The 25,515-nt window shown below is 44.8% G+C and overlaps 1 protein-coding gene across 1 annotated transcript in view; it reads left to right on the top strand.

Annotated features, from left to right (window-relative positions):
• Positions 1 to 1,784: 1,784 nt before the first annotated feature.
• The window catches only part of LOC133138221 (phosphatidylinositol 3,4,5-trisphosphate-dependent Rac exchanger 1 protein-like), a 112,974-nt gene continuing 89,243 nt past the window's right edge, over positions 1,785 to 25,515 (top strand). The window contains exon 1 of the mRNA XM_061256798.1: positions 1,785 to 2,428. Coding sequence (XP_061112782.1) covers positions 2,288 to 2,428 — 141 coding nt within the window. The 5' untranslated portion in view covers positions 1,785 to 2,287. The remainder of the gene's footprint in view (positions 2,429 to 25,515) is intronic.

Here is a 25,515-nt window from a genome sequence, read left to right as displayed (position 1 = left end):
AAGTCTTGCAGCTTCCTAAGTATAAGTACTGCATGGGAGTTAAGGAAAATCATGTTCAGTAAATGATGCAATTAAATTGGTTTTTTGTATCGTGAGGTATAATTATGCATCTACCTTGTCCTCGTTTTATTGCATGACAATACTGTAAAACGAACCCATCTAGGTCGTTTTTTAAGAGCATTTGTTTGAATTACTATTTTTGGTAAGAAAACCGCTGCATCCTACCGAATGTCTTGGTGGTGTCATTTGCTCACGAAGACGGCGAAATACACGTCTTATTGACAGGGATCGCTCCCCGTTCTTTGTTACGGAAACGTGGGCAATAAATCACACTTAAGTCCCTCTTCAGCGATAGATGTGTAGCTACTTGACATTGGAGTAGCCATTGGAACTGATTGAATAGCCACTCGCCTCAGAGTGTACCATGGATCGCCTCCCTTTAGATATGTTTTTCTGTACTTTCTCTGGATTTCCTTTTGGATAAGGTTATATGAATAGCTCCGAAAATATAGCATAATCTGTCTAGTGGCGAATGCGAATTGTTGTTTGTTAGGTTAACGCTTTCTGATTATAAATGCGTAATACCGCATTTTTGTATTCCTGACCAACACCGTGTGTCACTATGTATAAGCGCGTCTGCTAAGTGATTGAGTTGGTGTATTGTCGTCACCGAGAAGCCTGATCGTTTAACAGTTAGCTGGGTGGAGTTGTTCACAGTGGTCGCAGGCGTGGTTTGTGGCTTCCATCTGTTTTCGAGTTCCTCGTGTGGCCCTATTTCGACCAAGTTGATAAAACAAGATTCGTTTATTGGGCTGGGCTGTCGTTTATACGTTACTTACAGAGGTGTGAAACTGGTTTCTTGTAAATCCAGGCACACGGCTCAAGTAGCCTCGTCTACTGTGTTTTTGCTTTTTCCTAAAGCTGGGGGGAGGCTTCACTTAAGGTCCCCTCTTTGTCATATGTTGCAGTAAACTTTTTGAAAACGTTTGATATTTGACTTAATCTAGCCCATAATAGCGCACCGAATAGGCTATATATGGTTATCTGTGATTGCACAGATGGTGTATCCATTGTAGAACCAAGCTTCAATTCAGAATCCACCTGTAAGCCGGATAGCCCGACACAAGGCTTGGGCTACACATTCGGTAGCGCAGCATCAGGACACGACACACAGTTAACTGCAATAGAAAGACAACAGTTACTGCTGTAGATACGTTCGTTCAGTCGTAACATTCGCTCAAGTTTTTATTATTCTGTATTGTGCTATCGTGATACAGTGTAAGTGTAGTATTTTGTTTTACCGGTGCACGCTGAACATGTAACCATGATAGGGGTTATCGTTCAATTGAAAAGTGAACAAAATCGGCAGGGGTATTTTTTTCATGGGTTTTAGCCTAATACTAATAAATAATAATGATGATAATAATGATACTCATGCAAAATGAAATGACACATGTATAATTTACTTTTGTTTTGACAATCAAACAAGTGTAACCGTGATTATTGTTCTACAACTCACTTTTGCAGACAAATTGCTAATTTATACCGCTACAAACGCAACTTAAATGCACATTTAAAAAAAACTATTTAAAATTCATTCTCAAAATGGGTTACACGAGGTTAGGAAAATGTATTTTCCATAATACTTAGTTCAAATAGTATTAAATGTAGCCTTTTCTAAGAGCGAAACCCGCTTGTAAAAACTGGTAACTAACAGACGATCCCTACTGTTGCTCGCCTGTGTCTTCAGTCGAATAGTCTCATTGCTCTCTGTACAGAGCAGACTGAAGGAGGCAACTTTGAAGACAAGCGTTGCCATTGCCTAGACGTGGGTTTATCTCGACAACTCGCAGGGTTTATGGTGTTATGTGCTCTGAGTTCAGTTTCTCGGAATCGTCTGAAGCTTATGCGTTCGTCAGCCAGCTTTTACCAGGCAGTCACACATTAAAACAAATCCCTCATTAAGTTTGGTATTTTCTTCAGTCCGAAGAATCGGAGACAACACCAGGCAACTGCACTTGTCAGTCGCTATTTTTGTTGTTTTTAATTTATAAAAGCGGGGAAAAACACCCGAAAGGGATGCTTTGAAACTTGGTTTTATTGTTTTTCTACTTAAGGGGAAGTTTATCTGAAACAAGCTGAGACTCAGCAGGCACCCTTGGCTTTAGGAGATGCACTGGGTGTAGCGGGATGGATTAAAGTCACGTTTTTGGATTGCGCAAGCGAGTGTTAAATTCGTTCAGAGGAAGATTTTCATTCCAAATCTAAAAGGATAACGAAGGTAGTCATGGAGGAAGAAGTACATCAGGAGAACGGTGTTCAAAACACCAAGGATTCCGATCGGCAGCTCCGTTTGAGACTCTGCGTTTTAAATGAAATCCTGAACACTGAGAGGGATTATGTACGGACACTGCTTTTCCTACAATCGGTAAGTTTGATTTGTTGTTTCCTTCTGTAAACGTTCTCCCAAGCGACATGACCTAGCCTACAGGTTGAGAGAAACCGCAAAATGTAGCTTTTAAATTCTGTTTACCGGTTCTAGCTTTCTTGCTAAGCTACACGTCGCTATTGCTACAACAATGTGCGTGTTTACGTCATAGTTTAGCTAGCAATACATTTTTTTAAATTGTCAGTAGTCTGCTGCACAGTACTTTTTTTATGAAGTAGTCTACTTCATACGTACGTTATCCAGCATATTATTATAATGAACAATGGCGTAATCATTGCCTACAGGCTACAATAGTTAACCTAACCTAGTGAAAGCTTGCGTATCGATGTGTGGCCAGTCAAATCAAAGGATGCTGTGTGTATGATTACTATCCAATTTAGAAACTAATTCCGTGTGTACCATAGTGCGCAATAGCGCTTTCTGACGGGGATGTGCTTTCTTCAACCTTAACAGTCTACAAAGCTAGTCTATATAAACAGTTTGTTTGTCAATGCTGCAGACAGCTTATAACGTAGCTAAAGGACCATTCATTCATGCTTCCATAAATCAAGTGTCAGCCCGCGCGCTCGCCATGAAAGCCTTTGCAAGCAATGTAATAATGGTCTTGCTGGGGCATCAGTTGCTACATTACATAATTTCAGGCGTGCATTTGGAATGCGTAACCTTCACAGTGGCGGGCAACCGGCGAAAAGGATCAGGGATGGCAATCACAGAACCTATTTTGCATATGCAATCAATCAGTGTTTGGCCTTCTGGTCTGATCTGAATACCCTGGTTGTCTTCAAGGGGGGAAAATCAGACGGAAAAGTTAATCTAATTGGTCCATGCACGGATAGCATCCCTTCAATTTTCAGATACAAATCTCCCCCATGTGAAGACCTGTGGGGTGTCCTAACTCAATTTTTTTGTAAACAGACTTCTTAATTATGCAGATTAGCTGTCTTTATAATACATGCTGGGTAGCACTTCACTTGTGGGCTCTTTATCTTGATAATAACCAACCATTCCCTTAACCTGCAGGCGTCACTGGGGACAGATGTGCCTTCACGTTATCTGGTCAGAAACTAACAAATATATAGCGCCATAGTTTAGCCATGGTATTTTCCTTTAGTTTTATCGCTTCTTTTCGGCTCTATAATCTATCCCTTTTCGGTGTTTGTTGCCCGCGGCTATGAATTCCGAGTGTTAGTTGCAGAATTACATTGTTGCCTCTTGCGTACAAGAGTCGCTACAAGCTACTACTCTGAGCCCTCGTGCTAAGGCTACAGTGCAGTAAATGACGTTCCCAAAACGTCATTCCTGAGATAGCTGGGTCCTGCCTCGCTTGCTCTCTGTGTACAAAGGTATGCTAATTGGGTGCGTGATTCAGTTCCGTTATTACACGTGTAGTAATATGGATACAGAATTTGCTACTCCCTGAACTCTGTCTCGTCTTGCCTGTGTCAGCGACAGGTGTTGACTGGTACCGACAATCATTCCCATTGCGGCTGAGGCGTTTAATGAAAAAAAAAACAAAAAAAAACCGTTAGAAGTGATGCAGGCTACGGTAGAAATCCATCCACCAGGATAGCCTTGGATGTGCAAAGCTGAACACAAACAGGATACTACAAAGATTGTGATACACGGAAGCAAAGATTTTTGTGTTGCTATTGTGCAAAAAAGAACGATTCGCTCAGGTGTCCTGTTTTATTTCATTAACATGTTACCTATTCTGAATGTTTGAGATGCCGGGAAATGCTGCCTTGCTGTGCCAGTGGAGGGAAAAGAGTGGAAAGGTGATCTATGGGGTAAAATAATTACAAATGAAATGAGGGAAGTGGAGGGCCAGGTCCTGGCCAACTGTTGAAGTGAGAGTCTATTTCAAATCAAGTTGAACTCGCAGGGCAGTCTTTAAATATCTAGCCAGGTGAATGCTTGAGGAATGAGTTTTGGCAGCATTTGGAAATTTGCATTTAGCCCTAGTGTGACGGCGCAGAGTAGTATCTTGTTGCGACTCTTGTACTCCTTTGGCAGATAACAGAGGTGTGTGTGTGTATGCACGTGTGAGACACACGTGTGTGTAGCGCAGTATAAATTCAAGTGTTCTTTTGCTGACATGTGCAGTGGTAAGCCAGGTCCTTGGAGGAAAACAAAACCAAAGCAGTGCTCAGAGGTGCTCATGGTGAGGTGTGTATGGCCCAGTGTCCCAGCCCCCTGGACTGCCAGTCAAAAAGGAGAACTCTGCACCATGGGCTGCCTGGCCCCTCCCCTATGACATCATATGGAATCTGTTGAATTTAATCCACATTCCATGGGGGTGAAGTGAAAATGGAGAACAGCAGTACACAGCTGCTGGGGGCTGGGGGTTGGGGGCGGTACAGGGGACAGCCTTCTCTCTCCCCTCCTCCCATGCTTCTGCTATAATGCATTTTAGGTTTGATTGTCTTCATCATAGTAAAATTGTAGCAAACGCACTGTGTAGAGATTATAGGTGGTTGCAAATAGTGCACTTGAAGATGAGTCACTTTTATGAATTAGATTTGCACCCCTCCGTGGCACATTGCTCAATCTATTCCTGCAGTGTAGTCGAACAACGAAGTTTCAAGCTGTTCTGTTGCAGAGCATACCTGGCCAACTGTCTCTGCTGTGGCTGTCTGTCTTTCTGCACTGTGCTACCTGTGAATGACAAATACTACATTCATACCCCCCCACACTCCCCAGGTTTGTGCATCTCCTCTATCGGTGAAAGCTTCGCCTGTAAAGACCTCCTGTGCAGATAAGCCGTCTGGCCATATGGTTTGGGTAACGATAACTGCCCTCACTCCATGCAGGCTGTTTGTTGAAGAGGAGGGTTTTGGGCTGGGGCTGGGGCTGGGGCTGGGGGTGGGGCTGGGGGTGGGGGTGGGGGTGGGGGTGGGGGTGGGGGTGGGGGTGGGGGTGGGGGGGTGTTGTCTGGATAAGCTTAATCAATCCTTTTTGGGCAAGGCGGATCATCAAAACGCCATCCCCATCCTTTGTTTCTCCCCCCTCGGTGTTGAAGTGCGTCTGCTTACAGAAGAAAAACCGCAGCGACGCAGCTGCCGATATATCGGCGTGTTTTTTGTTTCTTTTTGACGGTTCGTTTGTCGGGGTGTTAAAGCGGGCGGCACACGATAAAACTGGGGCTGCAAACACGACGCCTTTCTCCTGATGCCGGCTCCCTTCTTTAAGCGTCTGGACTCTTCTCTTTTCTTAAATCTCTCCGCGGTGTGCTGAAGTTTTCACTTTTATATCCTCTGCTGGTCTGGAGAAAAGCACTGGGAATATGGATTCCCAGTGGAATTGGATTTGTAATACAATGACCTTAAAATGCAGTCTAGTCTGGGGAGGCGGGTCCTCCCCTAATTTGACACCCTGTAGGTCATTAATGAAGTGACCAGCAGGGTGGTGGTACCATTACACCCTGGGGATGTGTATTAAGGCTTTAGAAAGGGACTGTGCAATTCACTCACCCTCCATAGTGGGGTGTAGGCTTTTTTGGACAGAGACCTTAAAGGAAACCAATGTATCTAAATCCACTAAAAAATTTGGTATGAAATGAATAACAAAATAGTTAACTGTAGACTGATTATCCTGGCCCTTCGGGTTCTTTTTGATTAAAGCATGAAAATCACTAACAAGTGCATTGGAATGTTAGCCCAGGACGATAAAAAATAATGCGATACTGTATAAAACAATATTGCAGTACAGTTTTATAAAATGTTATGATTCCTTAGTGTTGCCTTAAAAAGCGATGATTGTGCAAAAAAAGAGACATACAGAGGCCTTCTTGTGCCTTTTTGACAAAAGGCTCTGGAAACGGCAGTACGCATCCTTCTCGTCTCTTTGCCATGTCTAACTTGTCAACTATACTGCAGCCCAAGTGTGTTTAGCTTGAACAGCTTCTTGCAGAGGAGTGAATGTTTCTCTGTCTGCGGTGTATTCCGCTGAGTGAGACTACGCTCTTTCAAGGCGCACTGCCCGCGAGTGGAAGCAAAGTTAGCCACACAGACGTCTTCCGTAAATCACGATATCCATCCCCCAGCTGTCCGGTCCATATCCCGCAGTACCACCCCATTGCCCGGCCCTACTGGAATATCAGAGGACTTGAAAATCATTTCTGACTGTGGCCAATCGGAAGCATCTGGAATAGTCCCCCCGAAAAAAAACAAAAAACTTTTCCTTCTTCCCACCAAAGCGGCTGAAGGCCCACCTGTCCCCGACAGAGCGCCGCAGCCGTGTAATTAACCTCCGGAGAAAGTGAGCCCGGATCATGACTCACTCCTGGCAGCCGCAAAGGAACCGCGGTCACGGGCCGCTCTTCTCCCTGCGGGGGGCAGGAGGGGCAGGAGGGGTGGTGTGGGGGGGGGGTTAATGTTTTTAGCATGAGCCGTGTCGAGAAGACCGTCGAGTGTTGATGTCTCTGTCTGTCGGGGCAAACGCACCCAGGGTTGGGGTCGGTTGGTTCATCGGGTGCCGTGGTCTAGACGACAACAGGCCTTGTGCAGACGGGCTGGGAGGCACTCGTTGACTCTGAATGTTGTCACAATCGATAGCCGTACCCTGCAGCTGCAGCACAGGTTACTCTCACTATCCAGCGATATGTATTTATTTATTTTTTTCAAATGAAACCGTAGCATTCATAATGTGCGGGTGGCCATTAATTGATTTACACTCTTCTCAGTTATCAAGTGGTTTTTAATCTTATTTGTCCATCCGTCTGTCTACCAAAGCAATCTTCAACAGGCAAATCTGATAAACATTCTATTCAGGTGTTGGGCTCTTGACAGAAGCAGCCAAGCATCCAAAACTGATTCCAACAACCGGGTGAAACATACTATAAGTCCAAAACAAGACTTGTCTGGAGTACTACTGACCTGATGGAAGCTGTAAATATTTGGGGTGAAAGGGGCTAACTGCTCTAAAGCAGTTTAAACTCTGTGTAACCTTTGTCGGTCCCTCTCTTTTCCATACTCTCCTTTCATTTCTGCCACAGCTTAGAAGAGACGTCCTAGGGAGTCTTTGTGGGGAAAAGAAGCGGGATATTAAGCCCCCCCCCCCCCCCCCCCCCCCCCAACCCATCTCTCTGTCACGGATAATTCAATTATTCAGGCGCAACGGTTCCAAATTAATCCTCCGACACCTACCAGGAGAGGAAATGGAAACGTGTTTGTTGGGTGCTAATTTGTCAACTGGTAGCCTAAATCTCCTTGGTGGTTCCCTCAGAAAAGACAATTGGTGCTGAATTTAGAACGGGCCACCATGCTAGCCAACAGTTTAATGACCGTTTGGCTTGTTATGTCAGTGCTGTTCATCAATATGTGTGCATTGTAAACTGTTTTTTTGTACCATAAGACTGCATCTTAGCACATATTATTGTTGATCGTAGAAGAGGAAGAAGGAAGAGGAAGTTGGCTGTGCTTCTAAAACAGATTTCTGAACTCTTTTTTAAATGATTTTATCTGTTTAAATTAGATGAAATAACCTGAAACGCTACTCCTAATTTGGTTCACCGTAGCTTGCCCTTTAATGTTTGGGTCCCACATTTCTGATAAGGGGCTGTCTGTCTGCTTGTGTACTGTTATGAGCTGCTAATTAAAGCCGGTTTGTTTGTGTGGCTTGTACAATGGAGGGAAAGGAGACCAGAGAACAAGCACATCACTGCTCTCTTTAAGACTTCCCTTTGTCTGTTGTCTTTTTTTCTTCTTCTTCTTTTGCCTTCCTCCTGCTTTAAATTCCACATGCTGGTCTGTATCTAGCGCAGTGTTTCTGGTAATTAATGAGAAATGCCGTCCCATCACCAGTGAATTAGAATTGATTGTGTAGTGTGGGTTTGTATGAAAATGTAAGTTTTCAAATGTAGAGAGAGAAGCAACCATCGGACTGAAATGACCTCTTGCCGAATCGCTGTTCATGTGTTCATATTGCGAATGAACATACTGTATGTGAATGTAACTTTTTTCTATATAAAAAAAAAGATCCTTATTCCGCAGGTTTTTTCAGTGTGCTTTTCCATATCCCATTTTAACTTGTGTCTCAGGGCAACCGAATGGCTTAATTCTCATTATTATCCATTAAAGTGTATGCCAAACTGGAGCAAGGGGATACCTGGTAGAGAGGTTGTGGAGTCCCTGGGAGGCTAGGCTAGCTCACGGTGGGAGGTCTTCCCAGTTGGGTTCATGATGGACAGTCCTGATTGACCTGCTGGGGTTTGCATTAAATGTTTTATTTTGTGTGTGTTGTGTGTGCAAGTGAGCCGTGCATCTGGGTGTGGTGTCCTGTGATCCATCTTCATTAGCGATGGAAATTAAAATGTCTCCCCAGTGTTTTGTTGCGATCACCTGGATTTGCTAATTAGCACAATTCTTCAGCCTAAAGGTAGAAGTAATTTGTTAAATCAGCTGGCTGAATTCTTGGGTGGGAGAAACTTGTGACAGGACTTTTGCTTTCTGACCTGTTGGATTTGCACCTCTGATCTCCATCCATGAGCTGCTTTTGACTTTGGCTACAGGCTGTTTAACACCTGCACAGAATATGTCTATTCAGAGAGCCAGATATGTGAAGTCTCTCTCTCTTTGTTCCTCTTGCTCATCACCTTGCAATGGTGCCAAGTTTGCTGCATGATCTCTCTGCTTATCTGTCTTCAAATATTTGACCATGACCTGCCAAACATTATTATTATCCTGCTCTCTTTTCCTTTTGTCCTTTCATTTAGTTCACGAAGCATCCATTCTGGCAAACCTGTAGGATAGTGGCGCTTTTTGTGAAGTTGACACTTACTGGGCAGACTATACCATTTTGACGAAATGGGTAGCACTACAATTGATAGATGACCCAGTGGCTCTTGGGGAACAAGAGCATTGAGTTTCAACATGGACTGTTGCATGTTATTGCTAAAAAGATTGGGAGAATTCTACAAGCAGTGCTGATTTAAAAAGTAAATAAAGTGCTCAGTTATGTGAAAAAAGAGAAGAAGGTCGCACATCCAATAATAAAAATCAGACAGATCGCTATTTCACCATCAAAATGGGTGATCTGTCTGCTAATTCAGTAGACCAATGGGACAGTTCTCAGTGTATTTAGACTGCTGTTTAATGGAAGTGACTTTTATTTGTGTTGAATATTTGATGATTGTCTAATTGCTCATTTTGGCTGTAATATAGCCTTACTCAGCAAGGGTTTATAGGTATTGGGAGACATTACCCGCACTCTCTGATGTGAGAGATTTGTTTTAGAGGGAAAACATTTTCAAAAGCAATAGAGAAATGATAATCAGCCTTCTAGCTATTTGGGAAGATGAAGGCATTAAAAACTAAATTGCCAACTAATCACTGAGACACAGAATTGTTTTGGGAAAGATTACTGAGCAACTTCAGGCAAGTGGTTTCATAGGAGATACTGAACAACAGTAGAACAACAGCAAAGATTTTAACATAGCAGTATTTAAATGTACAGGTTTACCTCCATAATTTTAAGTTAATGTTGAGCATTTATAGCTCTGTACATATTGCAGCAGTCATATTTTCTGATTGGAGAACCCATACCAGTTTGACCCCCCTGGAAATGTTGTAGGTTGTCATATGACAAAATATATTGTGATATAGCTTCTCCATTTGATAAAAAAGAGTAATGAAAACCGCTTCATGTGTGTCATAAATTTCTTTTACACGCATACAGAAAAGTCAAACAAAATGGCATCATTGGACAACCCTTTCCTGGAGGTGATTTAATATTTTTTTTTTTTACTTGCAGAGAGACTATTGTTTCCAGAAGATTCTTTCATATCCTCTTTTAGTTGCAGAGCTCTACAGTTGTTCTATCCACACATTGTCTGGGATGGCAAACTAATGCTTACCGACCTCTGCCCTTACTCTTAAGTATTACTGACTTTTGAAATGATTTCATTATTTACTTAATTTCAAAAAATAATATTTTTGAGATATGGATTAACAGGGAACTGATTCTACAAACCCGTACATTTTAAAAGCATGCAACCTTTTCTTCCCCTTTTCGATTACAAAAAAATGTGACTGCAGATTGAGATCAAATGGCTGGCGTGATAACCACTTGAGCCAGTCTGTTAAAATGGCCGCATGACAGAAGTTCTGTTCACAACAGTATTGATGTTCTTCAGGTAAACAGGAAGGCTGGGTTGAGTTTGATACTGAAGTGAAAGGAAGTGAGATGAAGAGGAAGTCTCTGTATTGTTATCTCTTGAGCAGGGGTATCTTAGTCACTCATTAAAAAGGTATGGTTTGTACATCTGGTCATTAAAGAGAAACAGGTGCTTGGGGGGAAAAAAATAGCAGAAAAAAACAGAAGGCACATGCTGTGTAAACCTCGTTATACAGATGTTTCAGAACCCATCCATTATTGTCTTTTGGGGCTACAAAAGTCTGTGAACTTTTAATTCTGAGAAAAACTGATTAAAGATCGATTCCAAAATGTTTCAATGAGGAATTTAACATGCAGTGTACAAGTAACTCCCCCTTGTCCACCCTGATTCCCATTCCCCTCTTCCAAATCTTCTCCTTCTTCCCTTCCCAATGAAAAGGCCTCTTTACCATCTCTTCCACATGTTATTGCTCGTGACAAGGATTACCTATTGCCGGTGTGTTAGGACCCAACCTTTGCACACTCATTAATTGCTGATTGGAATGTTGTTGATTTACTAATCTAGGGCTAGAATCTTTTTTTGTGCACTAATTGTAAGTTACTACTGGATAAGAGCATTAGCTTAACGCTTAAAATGTAAACGCAAGCAACATATGTCCTTGCCGCAAGGAAGAGATCTTCTGATGAAACAAACAAAAAAATTGGCTGTTTGTTCTGGGTCGAGAACAGCGAGTGAGTGACCTTTCATATACTCAATCTTTCCCAGAAAGATTCCCTGTGTAGATGCAGTCTTTTGTTCCAACCAAGCAGTTACAGACCTGATTCTACTAATCATGGTCCTTAGCAAAGACTCAAGACTTGTTAGAATCAGGTGTGTAACTGCTTGGTTGGAACAGAAGCCTGCACCCAGAACTGGGAAAGATTGAGTATCCCTGCTCTAGGGGCTACACGGCACCATAAAGTTCAGCGGACCTGCTTCGATGTCGACCCTTTGCCCCGTCTGGACTCCAGTGGAACTGAAGAGTCTTCCATTGTTCCTAGGGGGGAAGAGCCTGCATGGTTGCGCACTCAAACAGTGTGAGATGTTTGGCAGTATCATCATAAATCCAGGGTGGGGGTGCGTCCGTGTCTCGAAGACCAAAGAGACTCCACCCTGACACGTGCTTCTCCTGAGGGCGGGGGCGAGGGATTGGCTTTCGGAAGCAATAATATGGGGTTTGAGGGATAAAGATTAAATGTCAAAGAGCGACAGATAACAGGGTGTTACTTTATTCTGACCCTTCGTTTCTTTGATGGCGTTCCAGCTGTTCTTCTGTGATCACCACACTGTGGCAAGTCCAAAGTTCCTCTGCTGATGATCTCCCTGCAATTTGGGCATTTTCAATATAGTGGTATGCTGTTCGGCTTGCTTGCCTGCTGGGTAGGCTGCGACTAGCAGGCGGAGGACTAGGTTGTGCAAACTGAAATTTGTGTGAAAGCATACAGACTCCCGAGGAATGGCCCCCTTTCTCACAGGCATCAGATGTGACCCTGTAATGTGACCCTGCTCCTCCCTCCCTCCCTCCACAGGCTTTTAAACCGATACCATCAAGTGCATCCACAAGGCCTGTGACGTGGTCCTCTTTGTTAGCGGGAAGAATTGATTTAAAGGAGATTATCGCTGACCGCAGTTATGTGGACTTGTGTGCTCACAGCATTTTCAAGCCGGCATGGATCCAGGTCTAGGTCACTATCCATATACGGTACCGGACACTCAGTCATGGCTTTACAGTGCTCTCCCGCTGTGTTGCAAAAGAGGGATTTCTGTAAATGACTTGCATGACTACTGCAAGACTGTTGTCAAGTCAGGGTCAAGTCACAGGCTGGCACGCGCCTGTTTGGGGAAGTCTAAATCTCCTGCCTTTTCTTTCCTTTCCGGTCGAAAAAGCCCGTCGGTGACAGTGAAAGAAGCTGATCTGGTAGTTGTGTTGCTGCTTATGTTGAATGGGATGGTCCTATATTTTAAAAGTTCAAAGCCAATGCTTCAAGGCGTCTTACAGCTGATTCTGTGGGTTGTGGATGGAGTGTGTTGGCCTGGGCGACGGCTAAATCATGACATGTAATCGTGTCTTCTGGCACCGGTCCTTGAGGTTAGCATTTTGGGCTGAATCAGAGAGCAGCCTCTGAACCTTTGATTAGAAGGTAACGGGCTGGCCTGTTTGAATTTGTGAGCCCACAGCCTGGCACCTGTGATTAGTGCATAGGGTACAGTCGCCGTTTGGTTAAGGCTTCACCCGTAACTTATGAAGAGTTGCTCAAGCTACACCGTGTGTTCAGAGTAAGCCGGTGAGAATGGAAGCTGGCAACCGTAAACATTGCTGTGCTTTTTAAAGCCTTCTTATGAGGATAATATGTTTTAACTGAACGGGGAAAAGATATACACAGTTTACAGTAACACTGGTAAGTAATTTGGGCTGAAATTCAGTGAGCATACATACAATCACATCACAGTTCCTATAGTTAATACCCACCCATCCATCCATCCATTATCTTAACCCGCTTATCCTGAACAGGGTTGCAGGGGGGCTGGAGCCTATCCCAGCATACATTGGGCGAAAGGCAGGAATACACCCTGGACAGGTCGTCAGTCCATCGCAGGGCACACACCATTAACTCACACACTCATACCTATGGGCAATTTAGACTCTCCAATCAGCCTAACCTGCATGTCTTTGGACTGTGGGAGGAAACCGGAGTACCCGGAGGAAACCCACACGGGGAGAACATGCAAACTCCGCACAGAGAGGCCCCGGCCGACGGGGATTCGAACCCAGGACCTCCTTGCTGTGAGGCGGCAGTGCTACCCACTGCACCATCCGTGCCGCCTTAGTTAATACCCTTAATACTTAATATTGAAATTGAAATCCAAGACACACACAAACACACACAAAATCATAATGAATGTGTCTAGAATTCCAATTTAGCTAATAGCAATCTATGGCTAATTTTCCCTCCATAAACCATTAAATGGTCAGCAGCATTTAGCGGATGAAAGCTGCATTGTGTCCGTATGGGACCTCTATCCCTCCAGGGACCTGCTCTACATATGCCTGCTTTCTTAAAGTGAGCAGGGCAACCCTGGTGCCAAATGCTTTTAACGTCACGTAGACAATCATGCAAATGTGTACACAAACTCAAGAGCACACACGCTGACTAGCAAATGCTTCGGATAGAGAGCTGCTTCAGTGCACCAGCTGTGGACACACCTCGGCCGTGTGGAGTGGAGGCTTTATCCGTTAATCCGATTTTAAAGAGTACTGCTCCCGTTTCTCTGCCACTGTTCCTTTTCCCACGTCGCTGCTCCTCTCCCTCTCCTGCCACTCCTTTCCCTTTTTCCCCCCCTCTTCCTTTCTTTCTGCTTGTTCTTCTTTTTTCGCTTTTGCCACAGTGCCACTTGTGGTGGTCAGGACTCATCGGAGCCACCTGTCTGAGCGACACGGCTGCGTAGCCGCGAGGTGCCTCAGGAGCGCTAACGGCCACTAAAGTGGCTTCTTAGCAGAGATTACGAGTGCTCAGCTGCTCGCCAACCATTATGTCTGCACACTTAATCGTCGAGCGTTTCATCTTCAGCTTTTGCACACCTGAACAGTGAACTACAGCACCTCTGTCACACAGGACATGCAGTGCTGGATATTGATGGCTGGCTGGATCCTAAAAAAAATTATATGTGACATGTTTATTTCACAATTAAAAGATTAGGAGGCTGCACCAAGGTTATCACTCGACAGGGTTTAGCTGGTTGACCAGCTCAGACCAGCTCCCAGCTTGACATGGTTTGACTCACTCAAGCTTTGTTCTGACCAGCTCATACCCAGCTAGACCAGCTTGGCTATGCTGGTTGATCAGCTCATACCCAGCTAAACCAGCTTAATATGACCAACTTGACCAGCTAATTTTTCAAGCTGTCATATTAAGTGGATGTAGGAGGAAAGTGTCTTTACAAGAGCGTGCTTCGTTTTATCAAGTGACAACCGAACGCATTTCAGCTCTCAGCACAAAAACGCGAACAGAACACATTAGCCTAATTTATTTCCTCGACTGGAAATTGGACTGGACGTGCGCGCGGAGGGAATGATCATATTTGACCGGAGTTAAGAGCATCGTGGCTCATGCTCTGAACAGCTGCGCATCACCGTTCGTCTGGGACAGTCCTGTGTCGTCAGACGCGTGAATTACAGCACATTAGAATCGGGTGAGAGAAGAGTTATTACTCGCGGGTACATTTAGTACATCCTGAAAATATCAGGGGCTGTATAGCCTGCTCTGAAGTCTGTACTTTACAGCGATGTAGCAATGTCCACATGTTGCCTGTCAGTCTCCTCTCCAGCCGTGCTGAATGGTTTCACTTAGTCTTTTCAATGCACACACGTGATTTTAAATAGCAAATGATTATAAAAAAACCTCTTGGAAAGACTCTAGTCTTCTGAAATGAAAGTAAATATTAGGCGTTTTCCTCGCGGTTTGTTACGGAAATGAAAGCTGGCTCCTTCGCTCGGAATTGTTCATGCTCCAGGGACGAGGACCCATATTCATAAAGCTTCTCAGAGTATAAGTGCTGCTGATCTAGCATCAGGTTTCCCTGTTCATTTCCCATACGTCTCCATAACTGGATTAGCGTTCTCTCCCTGTGTTATGATTATCTGTGCTCTTTTTAACGGGACTCTTTTTAAAGAAGTGACTTAAAGCACACTTACAGTAGCCTCATTCTCAGCATCTCGCTGATGGCTTCTCCATTCCTTTTGAGGGCTTGTATTCTAAATCCAAATGCTTTTTTAGCACAGCGTGGTTACCTTCATATGCTTTTTTGTACTTCTAGGACAATTTAAGGGGGCAATGGGGAGGGTGAGCTACAGTCTGTGATTGGTGCTTTGGGCTATCAGTCGCTGACCTCTGTGAACTATTCTGTAGCCAAACACTGATAGACTGTATGGTTGTCACCAATAGCACATTATTAGCCCCACCCGCTTGAAGTCAGTGAATATTGTTCTATTACAAAGACATTTGAAACTTAGCTTTTTCAGTTCTGCATTTGGCTATTCTCTAAATGGATTAAACAGTTGAAGGGTGAAGGAAACTGTTGTGGAGTGCTTACTGGAGCTGCTTTGTGCTTTTATTAATTAAAATTGGCTTAACTCCATTTCTTTCTGCAATTAGGCCATTTCTACGTCACAGTAATTAGGTAATACTTTCACAATTAATGCGGAGTACATCAGATTAATGAAATTGGCCTATAAAAGCGTACTTGTATTTCAGAATCCTTTGAGACTGCAGATGTTCAGCAGCAAATACTTGTTATGGAGTAGTCTCTCCATCAGCGTCCAGTAACACAGCCGTCAGAGAACTGAGGCTGTATTTTTACCTTCTTGTCTTGAAGGATACTGTTTGCTGATTAGTTCCAGCATCATTTCCTCACAAGCTACTGTACCCGTTGACTGTTCCTTAGCTGGTCCTTCAGGTAATGTCTGAATTCCAAACTCCACTAGCACAATGGATGTTCAAAGATAGCCAAGTTACTCACGCACTGGGATTATTAGTGCATTATTTGCATTATGTCCAAGAGAGCTTTCCCTTCTGACGAACCTTTTTGAAAATATGTAAATGTAGGCCACTTTACTTTGCAATGTCTGGAAGCAGAAATAACCAGACCAATTTCTTTTTTTGTAAAGTCAGATAATATGTCTTCTTGATATGTCTTCAGTGTCCTTCATCAGCGTATCGTTGTAAAGAGACCTGAGCTTTCCCCAGCTGGATACTGGTGATGAAAGTCAAACCCTTCGAAGTGCCGTGTTAGCCTTTCTTTCACATCCATGAGGATATTATTCCCATACTTTTCTTCAGCAGGGTTTGCCGTTAATGCAAATGGCTACAAACATAACCTTCCGTATCATCAGTATCATCTTGTCGGCAATACATTTTGTTTATCAAATTTCAGTAGAAACCGCTCTTGGGCTGGATTAAACAATTCCCTTTCTGAATGTAGTATGCTGATACGAGATGTCAGTTGGTTGTTCTGGTTTTGTAAATGCAATTGCCACAGCTTTCATGACTATTGTGGCTGTGCCTGCGCATAAGTCCACCTTCCAAAGGGTTACCTTTCTAAACCCCTCTCAATATTTAAGTGGTTTGGCTTTTTTATACTTCTTATCCCAGCAAGAATAACATGAAATTATCTGCTAAACCTCTGCTGTCAATTGGGTTTATACCTTAATCTGCACCGAGTATTACCCACAGAGTAGGTTGTCGCCCATCCAAATCAAGGCAGCCTATTAGGCAGTTTCCCATTACAGTGTTACTGATAGGGCTATAGCCCTTCCGCTGAGCTTGATTCGGTATTTGAATGCGAGCCACTCAAGCTCTTAGCCGAGCTGAAAGCAGTGCTATCCACACCGTGACATTAAAAATAAAGAAACACACAATCCTCAGCCTGATGTTTCAGTGATAAATCCCTCTGCATTGTGATTGTTGACTCGCTCTGGGTTTTGCTAATTGAAATCTGTTGTTTTGAAGCAGTGCTTCTGCGGGTGACCGCTCACTCTCCGGTCGGCACGGCGTGAGCTGCGTTTCCTAATGAGCCTGCCTGTCACGGCGGCTGGCAGTTAAGAGCGATAACCACTCGGCGTGAGTGTTGCAGCCAGGCGAATCCAACGGCGGACAGCGGGAATGTGAGTGGCGTGGCTACCGGACCCCCCCCAACCCCCCCCCCCCCCCCCCCCACTGTTCAGCGATCTGTCACCCATCCGAGATCCCTCCCCACCTCCCCTTTACGGAAAGACTTCACCCCAAACGGCTTCCAGATGGCTCTTCGGATCGGTCTGAAGATTCTATGTCTCCCCTACCACGTGGCAACCTGGTATCATAATCCCGCAGTCTGGAAAGACCATCTCCAAAGCGGCTGTCCAAAATTTGACCAGTGAAATGGAATCGGGAGAAAGGAACAAGGGGTTTGGGGAGAGAGGGGGGTCGGTTGGTGGGGTAAGGAGAGCATATAATTACGTGGCTGAAGTTGAGGTTCAAGAGGGGCGTAACAGCAGGCCAACTTTAAAAGCCTGCTGAATTACAGGTTGTTCAGCAGCTGTAAAAGTGCTATTTATATGTCGGCCTGCATGTCCAATGATTACAAAGCCCAAACTTGTAAAGTACTAAGAGGGGATCAAATGGAAACCCACCTCCCAAAATTACGCTCAGTGTCACATAGACTGCACCGTGCAAAAGCCATTTCACAAGAGCGGAGATCTTTTGAAAATGATAAAGAAAATGGTCACAAATGATAAACAGGAAGTTTCCGATTTACAGGGGCTTCTGAACTTCTGAATATTTTTTGTTGTTTTTGATGGGGCTCTTTGCTTTTTTTGCATCCTTCTAAGCGTGCAGTCCTCTGATGAGTGAAGACGGCTTCTGAGTGAGCAGGTCCATCCCTCCTTGTCGTTTGCGTTGGTTTTGCCTTTTGAATTTTTTGCCTTTTTAGTCCTGGGAAAAGGTCTTAATGAAACCTTGGGTTGCCAGAAACTCACAGATACTTATAGAAACAGATAAATTCCCCTTCCATAAAAATATGCATTAACCTGCCACCCCCCCCACACACACACTCTTATATTAATTCCCATTCACATTTTTATGACTCCTTCCAACCTCTGTACCTTAAAATGCCTTACTTATCATTGACAGACACATTTCCTTCCCCCCTTCCCCCTTTAGAATTCTGTGTGGGTTTTTCAAAATGGCACTTGGAGGGTTAAAGAAATTATTGAACTTGGCAACCTCCAAAAACGTCCTGTTTCAGTTGGAAGCCGGACACGCAGTTGGGATTAGGAAGGGGACGTCATCGCCTGCAACACTGTCTGGGGAAAGGGGAGGCAGAAGAGGGGAGGGAAGGAAAAGGGCTTTGGAAGAATCGCTGCTCAATCACCTCCTGTGTATGTCTGTGTGTGTGTCTGTGTGTGTGTCTGTGTGTGTCTGTGTGTGTGCATGTGTATATGTATATGTATGTATGTGTGTGTGTGTGTGTGTGTGTGTGTGTGTGTGCATGTGTATATGTATATGTATGTATGTGTGTGTGTGTGTGTATGTGTGCATGTGTATATGTATATGTATATGTGTGTGTGTGTGTATGCGTGTGTATGTATGTATGTGTGTTTGTGTGTGTCTGTGTGTCTGTGTGTCTGTGTGTCTGTGTGCTTGTGTGCTTGTGTGCTTGTGTGCTTGTGTGCTTGTGTGCTTGTGTGTCTGTGTGTCTGTGTGTCTGTGTGTCTGTGTGTCTGTGTGTCTGTGTGTCTGTGTGTCTGTGTGTCTTTGTGTCTGTGTGTGTGTGTGTGTGTTTGTGTATGTATGTGTGTTTGTGTGTGTGTGTGTGTCTGTGTGTGTCTGTGTGCGTCTGTGTGCGTGTGTGTGTGTGTGTGTGTGTGTGTGTGTGTGTGTCTGTGTGCGTGCGCACAGGGGTCCCCAGCCCTTCAGCATAGCTGTCACGCTATTGGTCCTTTTGTCTCGACCGGCCCCCAGGCCATAAAGACGGCCCTTTATTCAATTTCACGCCGCACAATCCAAACTCTCTCATTCTCTCTCCCTGAAGCTTTTGCTGCAAACATATCCCATCATTTTGGATGCTTTGCTTCTCCTTTTTTCCCCTTTTGAGTTTATTGAATTAGAGGCTTAAACGTAACAAAAAAATTAGTACCCCTTCTGGATTTGTTTGGTCAGCATTCCTCTTGGAATCGCAAGAAGCCCGGAATTGATGTTTTTTTTTTTTTTGGCGAGGGTGCTAGGTGTGATTAAAAACTCTTAATGGCGTGATGCACCCCCCCCAGCAGTAAATAGCTACCACTGCCCATTGCTCTCACACTTACTGCAGAACGATAAAGCTCCTATTAGCCAGCACTTTTGCATGAGCTGGAAAGGGCCCGGTCTTTCAGTAAGTTAACGAGCAATTTGTCCTCCATTACGTAAGGGTTTCTGGGAAGACTGACAATGGGAGAGGGAGTTCTCTGGGAAAAGCTTTGCTGTTAATAGTGGAAGCCCTGTGACTTAATCTATGCATTTTTTTGCTTGCCAATTGCATTATACACGGTACACCAATTTTGGACGTTCACCGTTGAGCTTTTTGGAGTTATTGGGACCACCTTGGACATTTTATCATTATTTAAAAAATGAAACTTTAAATATTTAAAAACTAAGCAAGATTTTTTTTGTTTCCATTGGCGTCATGCGTGTCAAGGTCAAATTAAGTTTAACATTTTAGTTTTCAACTTTGGTTTCACCTCTGCATTACCTAAGCAGGGACATTTCAGAATTGGCTCCTGGGAGATAAGTGCTGCACTGATGACGTTCACTCAAGCCCAGTCGTCTCATCCACTTCTGCTTTCACAGAAAATGTTCAGCCCGCCTCGACGTCAGCTTCCAGTTTTGTAACCTGCAGTCACGTGTGGGGCTGAACTGGGGTTTTTACTGCGCGCTGAAATTCATTACTGCACTTCCTCTCCTCGACCATACATGCTGACCGCCGTGTAACATTGTCCGATTGCTCAACAAACGCGGAGCAGAACCGCTTAAACGCAGAGCAGAACTGCTTAAACGCGTTCGGGTTCGTTTCACAGGGCTCCCTCCATTCAGCCGTGTTTCTTTGTATAGCCCTCGCTGTACACTGCAGGAGTTTAAATATCTTCTTTTCAAAGGTCTATCTTGCAGTCTTGGGATTGTGGCCCGTAGTCCTGTGTAACCCAAAACCGGCCAATTACCATGCAGCTGATCAAAAGGCCCCGCGGATCAGGCCCTTATTAATCCAGTTAGCAGACGGCGGCTAAACCTTTTAGCTGCTTAGCGCAGAAAGCGAGTTACGCAAGCGGCTTGCGAGGCGGTCGGTGCCGTCCTGCTGTGCCGCGAGGCCCCGTTCCCCGGCGCTGTGCACGTGCGGGTTTTTCCGCAGCCGTCTTTCTCCCGTCCTTTTACGACATCGGCCGTGCACTTTGATGACATCTCCAAAATGTAATCTTTCCCTCATTGCCCAGTGCAGTAGCTGTTCTCCATCCCGTCTGTGTGGGCTGAATCCTTCACTTCTCATTTACAGTTCACCGACAGGCCGGCACTGTCTCTGGCACTGTTTGTCATGAACTTTGGTTACTTTGTTTAACAGCTGCATGAGTTAAGGTGATGTGGTTCCCTTTTTTATTGAGTTTATCAAAAATAACTTTATTTGTCTTTCTTTTTTTTTTGCCACAAGCAACATTACTCACTGGCTTGTTTTTTTTAAAAACATCTAGGGAATACTTAATGTGTCACTTATTGTGTTTTCCAGATGAGTGCTGTATTGTCTTTTGATTGAATAGAAACGACCTCACTTCCTGTCATCAAAGGAAGCGCACCAATGCCTTTGAAGGCTGAAGTGGCGATGGTATTCGCTCGCATTCCATGCAGCCTGGTGCTGGAGGCTATTGGCAGATGCCCCTGACAGACAGCTTGATGTATTTTATTTCAAAACCTTCAGTACATTTTCAAATAACTGCAGAAATAAAATACAAATGCTTCTTGAAATTTTAGAAAAGTCTAAAATGCAAATCAATCTGTTGTCTAAGAAACAAGGAGGAAAGCCATTGAACAATGTCAGCAAGGTAAATACTGTTGACCGGTTGTCATCTGTCCCAAGATTTTGCCTGTAAATGAGGATAACTGTGAAAATTTGGTTAAATGGCTATTTTTTAGATTAACTTTTTTTGCTAATTGTAAATTTGCTGAATTTTTTCATCTGTATCGAGATCAAACCTCTCCAAGCAAGTAAACATTGGATGATGGTTCCTCCGTGTATTTGAATAATTCCGTTTGATGTCTGCATGTGTCTATTTGCGATTAGCCCAGTCAGCTCGCTCCCCGCGCTCTGGGGTGAAAGAGGCTCATTGACATAACGTGGCACGCTCTCCTCCACAGCTCTCCATTGACAGGCCCTCTCACCCATGACTGGGAGCATAGACACAGGTGGTCCCCTAATTTGTCAGGGGCTAATTATCTGGAGCTTGTTTTGAGTCGCTCGCAGGTTGTAAATCGCCATGGGCCAACGACTCCGAGGGTCATTAAACCCAGGGGACGAGCGTTGGCGGAAACGGTCGGTTCTGAGACCCCAAGACGCGCTCGACGGCCGCTCTGGACCTCCGGGTTTATCCTCACGCTTTTTGCCCGAGGTCGTTCGCTTCGGGGAGAATTCGCGGTTTCGTCCGACACGCTTCTGGTTAAAAAGCGAAAAGCTAATTGTTTTCTTTTTTTAATCCTGGTGCTGACTCTTACTGTTGTGTCTGGTGCTGAGCCATGCGTCTGCCTCTGGATTCGAGGCCAAAGGTGAAAGTGTTTGTTTTGTTTTGTTTTTGTTTTTTGTTAAATGTCATTCGGATGTGTCCCGCCCCTCCCCTCTCCTCCCTTTCTCTGTCGAACATTAGGAGTCTTTTTTTTCTCCCTCGGATGGAGGAGAGGACACGTTGGGCTAATTGTGTTAAAGAGTGTTGTTGCTGACAGAGGCGTAGCTGACAGGAGGGCAGGGAGGCGGCGGTTCCTCCTTTCACGGCGGGTTCGGGGAGGGGGGGAGCAGAAGGGCCTCCCTCTCCGGCATATGGGCCGTCTGCGTCTGACGGCGCCCTGTCTGGCCCGTCTCGCTTCGGTGACTTACGACAGACAGCGCTTGTGGCGTACATCTGACCACTCCCCCGGTTCATCAGACGGGACTGCCCTTCTCCCTCCCCTCCCTCTGCCGGTTTGGCCCTGCCTCTCTTCAGCTGGGCCGCATATGGCTGTGCGTCTGCCCGTCTGCCTGTCTGTCTGCCCCTACAGGGCGTTGGCCGGTCGTTGGCAGCATGAGCGATGTTATTTTTCTGTAATACAGAAGTAGTGCCAGGCCAGGAAACTCTGTTAATGTGAATGGGTCAGACACATCACAGTGCCTCCCTGCCTTTAATGTAGCATTACATACAGTCATTTACAGATAATGGGCTGGTTTCTCAGATGCATATTAACCTTAGGTCTGGACTAAATTGAGTTTTGTCTGGAGAATCTCCATTCATAATTAAATTTCATCTTGGACTAGGCTTAAACAGTGTTTGCGAAACTGGCCCAATGAGTCATTTGTTCTTTTGTTTCTTTGACCTTTGAGTTTTCTATGAGAAGTTAGAGCAAGTCGGCTAATGAAGACTCCGGAATCATGAGTAGAGGACATAGGGACAATTACATCACTTTTATTATATTACATTACATTACATTACATTACAATCACCTGGCACCTCTCATTCAGTGTTACTCAATACAGAAATTAGGTCATCAAGAATGTTGCTTTACAGAAGTAACCTAATTCACAGCTAGCCCTATACTATTATCCACACAGAAATCCAAGGAAAGAAGGAAAAAGCAGAATGGATGGTGAAGGGGGTCAGGGGAGGCAGATCTGAAGAATGGAGCTTCAGTCTGAAGCCGTGTCTCAGCTCCAGTCCGCGGGTCCCACTTGCCAGAAGGTTTTTGTTGTAACCAGGAGCTCTCACCTGATTTAACTAACCAATGGCTTTTTCCTGGTTTGTTTGGTTCAGTCGATAAATCTGGTGTGTGAATTCCTTGTTACTCTAAACCCTTCTGGCAAATTGGTCTGTTTGGAAACACTGATCTGAAATTTTTGTCTTTTGACATCGGTGCAGAATAAACTCCAAAGATTTTCTTGAGTACTCTTAAAGAAAGCCTTCTGCTTATAGTCCGTCAGCACACTTCTATACTATGAATTTTTGTTAGTAGGTAGACATTTCTCAGATTGCATGTGAGGCACAGTTGTTGATAAGAGCAGTTTCGCCCAATCACAGATGAATAGCAGCGCTTTTGCGCTTTTGTGCGGGGCTGAGCTGCCGCACCGCTCTTATTTTGGCTTTGAACTCTGCAGGTTTTAATTTAAATTTTTTGCAGCGCTCACCACTTGTTTTTCGAGTGCGTGTGGTGTTCTGCAGAGCACAACTTCCTCGTGGACATCCTTCCTGTTTTGTGTTGAAAAAGAGCTTGTGTACTCTTCTGCTCTCTCTCTCTTCTCAGTTTTGTTTCCACTGGTGGCTGGCCACTGCCCTGTTTCAGAGAACAGCAGGGTCTGCAGCCCCTGCTCGGAACAGGAACCTTGCCAGCCTCCACTGCACAGCAAGCCATTCACACTTCCCCCCTCTCTCTCTTTCTCTCTCCCTCTCTCTCTGTCGGTGTCTCTCCCCCTATCTTTCTCTCTCTCTCTTTCTCTTTCCCTCCTGTCTCTCTGTCTCTCTCTCACTCATTCTTTCTCTCTCTGTCTGTCTCTCTGTCTCTCTCCCACTCTCCGTCCCTCTCTTTCTCATTCTCTCTCTCTCTCCCCCCTCTCTCTTATTCTGTCTTTATCTCCCTCCCTCTCTCTCCCCCTCTCTGCCTCTCTCTCTCTGCCTCTCCCCTTTCTTGGTGACAGAATCCCTCTGTTTTGAGCTCTGACCCTCAGCCCTCCAGGTAATCCACATTTGGCTGCCAACAGATTCTTAGCGTACTCCTAACCAAGCTGCAAAGAACGCATGAAAATGGGTGCAAGTCTTCTCCAGGCCTTATGACGTACATCTAAAGCCAGTCTTCAAACTGGTCACTCTGACCTTATAACAGTGCCAAGTACAAATAAATGCTCAAATGGGTGATTAGTATTCTAAAATTTCCCTCGGGATGAGTCTGTCTATCTATCTATCTATCTATCTATCTATCTATCTATCTATCTATCTATCTATCTATCTATCTATCTATCTATCTATCTATCTATCTATCTATCTATCTATCTATCTATCTATCTATCTATCTATCTATCTATCTATCTATCTATCTATCTATCCGAGGGGAATGTGCATGCTCAAAAGTCTGTCTCTACTTCTCTCAGTACAAGTGTAAAACTGAAGTGGCCGGTTATTCTGCGATCGGAACTCTCTCCGTTCAGCGCTGACATCACCGGCTCTCACGACAGCCAGGCGATCCGGCTGCTCACCTGCTCAAGAACGGGGGCTGGCCTCTGAGATCCACTCTGTAAAATTGAATATCCTTTGGCAATAAGTGGGTCCTCGCATTCATTGACCCCCCCTCGTGTTAGTAGTCAGTCGCCGCTAACGGCTGCTATTCAAGTTGAGTGTTATTTGCAGGCTTTTGGCCGACTGTAAGTGGGACACCTATCCTCAGGCCTCAGCTCAGCCCCTGGCCTCTGTGCGCAGCGAGAGATGGCAGCGCTGCACTTTGCAGGCCTGGGGTTTTAACCGCCGGCGTGTCGACGCGTCGGGTCCGTAACGTGTGAACAGACGCAGAGCTGCAGAGCTCTCTTGCGCCTGACCACCGTTTTGACTTGTTCTTTCTGCAGCCGGCTGTTTTTGCGGAAGTCACTAGTCATTAACTCGCAGCCTTGCGGTATGGCCTGGATCTCCAGCCATGAAACCCCACTGCTGCTTGCGCAGTGTCCATTTGTTTTGCTTCTCCCTGCAGATTTTCAATGAGTAGGCAATCGTAGGGCTGCTCGTGGCCCTCTGAACACTGACCGAGCAGGAATTTTGGATTTTGTCTAGGTCTACATCTAAAATGCTTCTGACTAGTTGCAAACCAGTAATGCTAATACAGTATTGGCTGTGCGTATTTTAAGAAAGCTTCCATTTACTTTTGCCAATGTATTACACTTTATCTTTTTAAGTAGCATGGGGAACTGCTGGGTGAGTCATCCTGTTAAGGCACTGTTCCAGGGCATGGATAGACCCCATGGTCTGGTTTCTGTACACTGTTCCAGTCTGTGGATAGACCCCATGGTCTGGTTTCTGTACACTGTTCCAGTCTGTGGATGGGCCCCATGGTCTGGTTTCTGTACACTGTTCTGGTGTATGGATGGGCCCCATGGTCTGGTATCTGTTAAGGCACTGTTCCAGTGTGTGGATGGGTCCCAT

This window comes from Conger conger, chromosome 10 (assembly GCF_963514075.1).
Source record: "Conger conger chromosome 10, fConCon1.1, whole genome shotgun sequence".
In the NCBI taxonomy this organism is placed as follows: Eukaryota; Metazoa; Chordata; class Actinopteri; order Anguilliformes; family Congridae; genus Conger; species Conger conger.
This window is presented reverse-complemented; position numbering and strand designations above follow the sequence as displayed.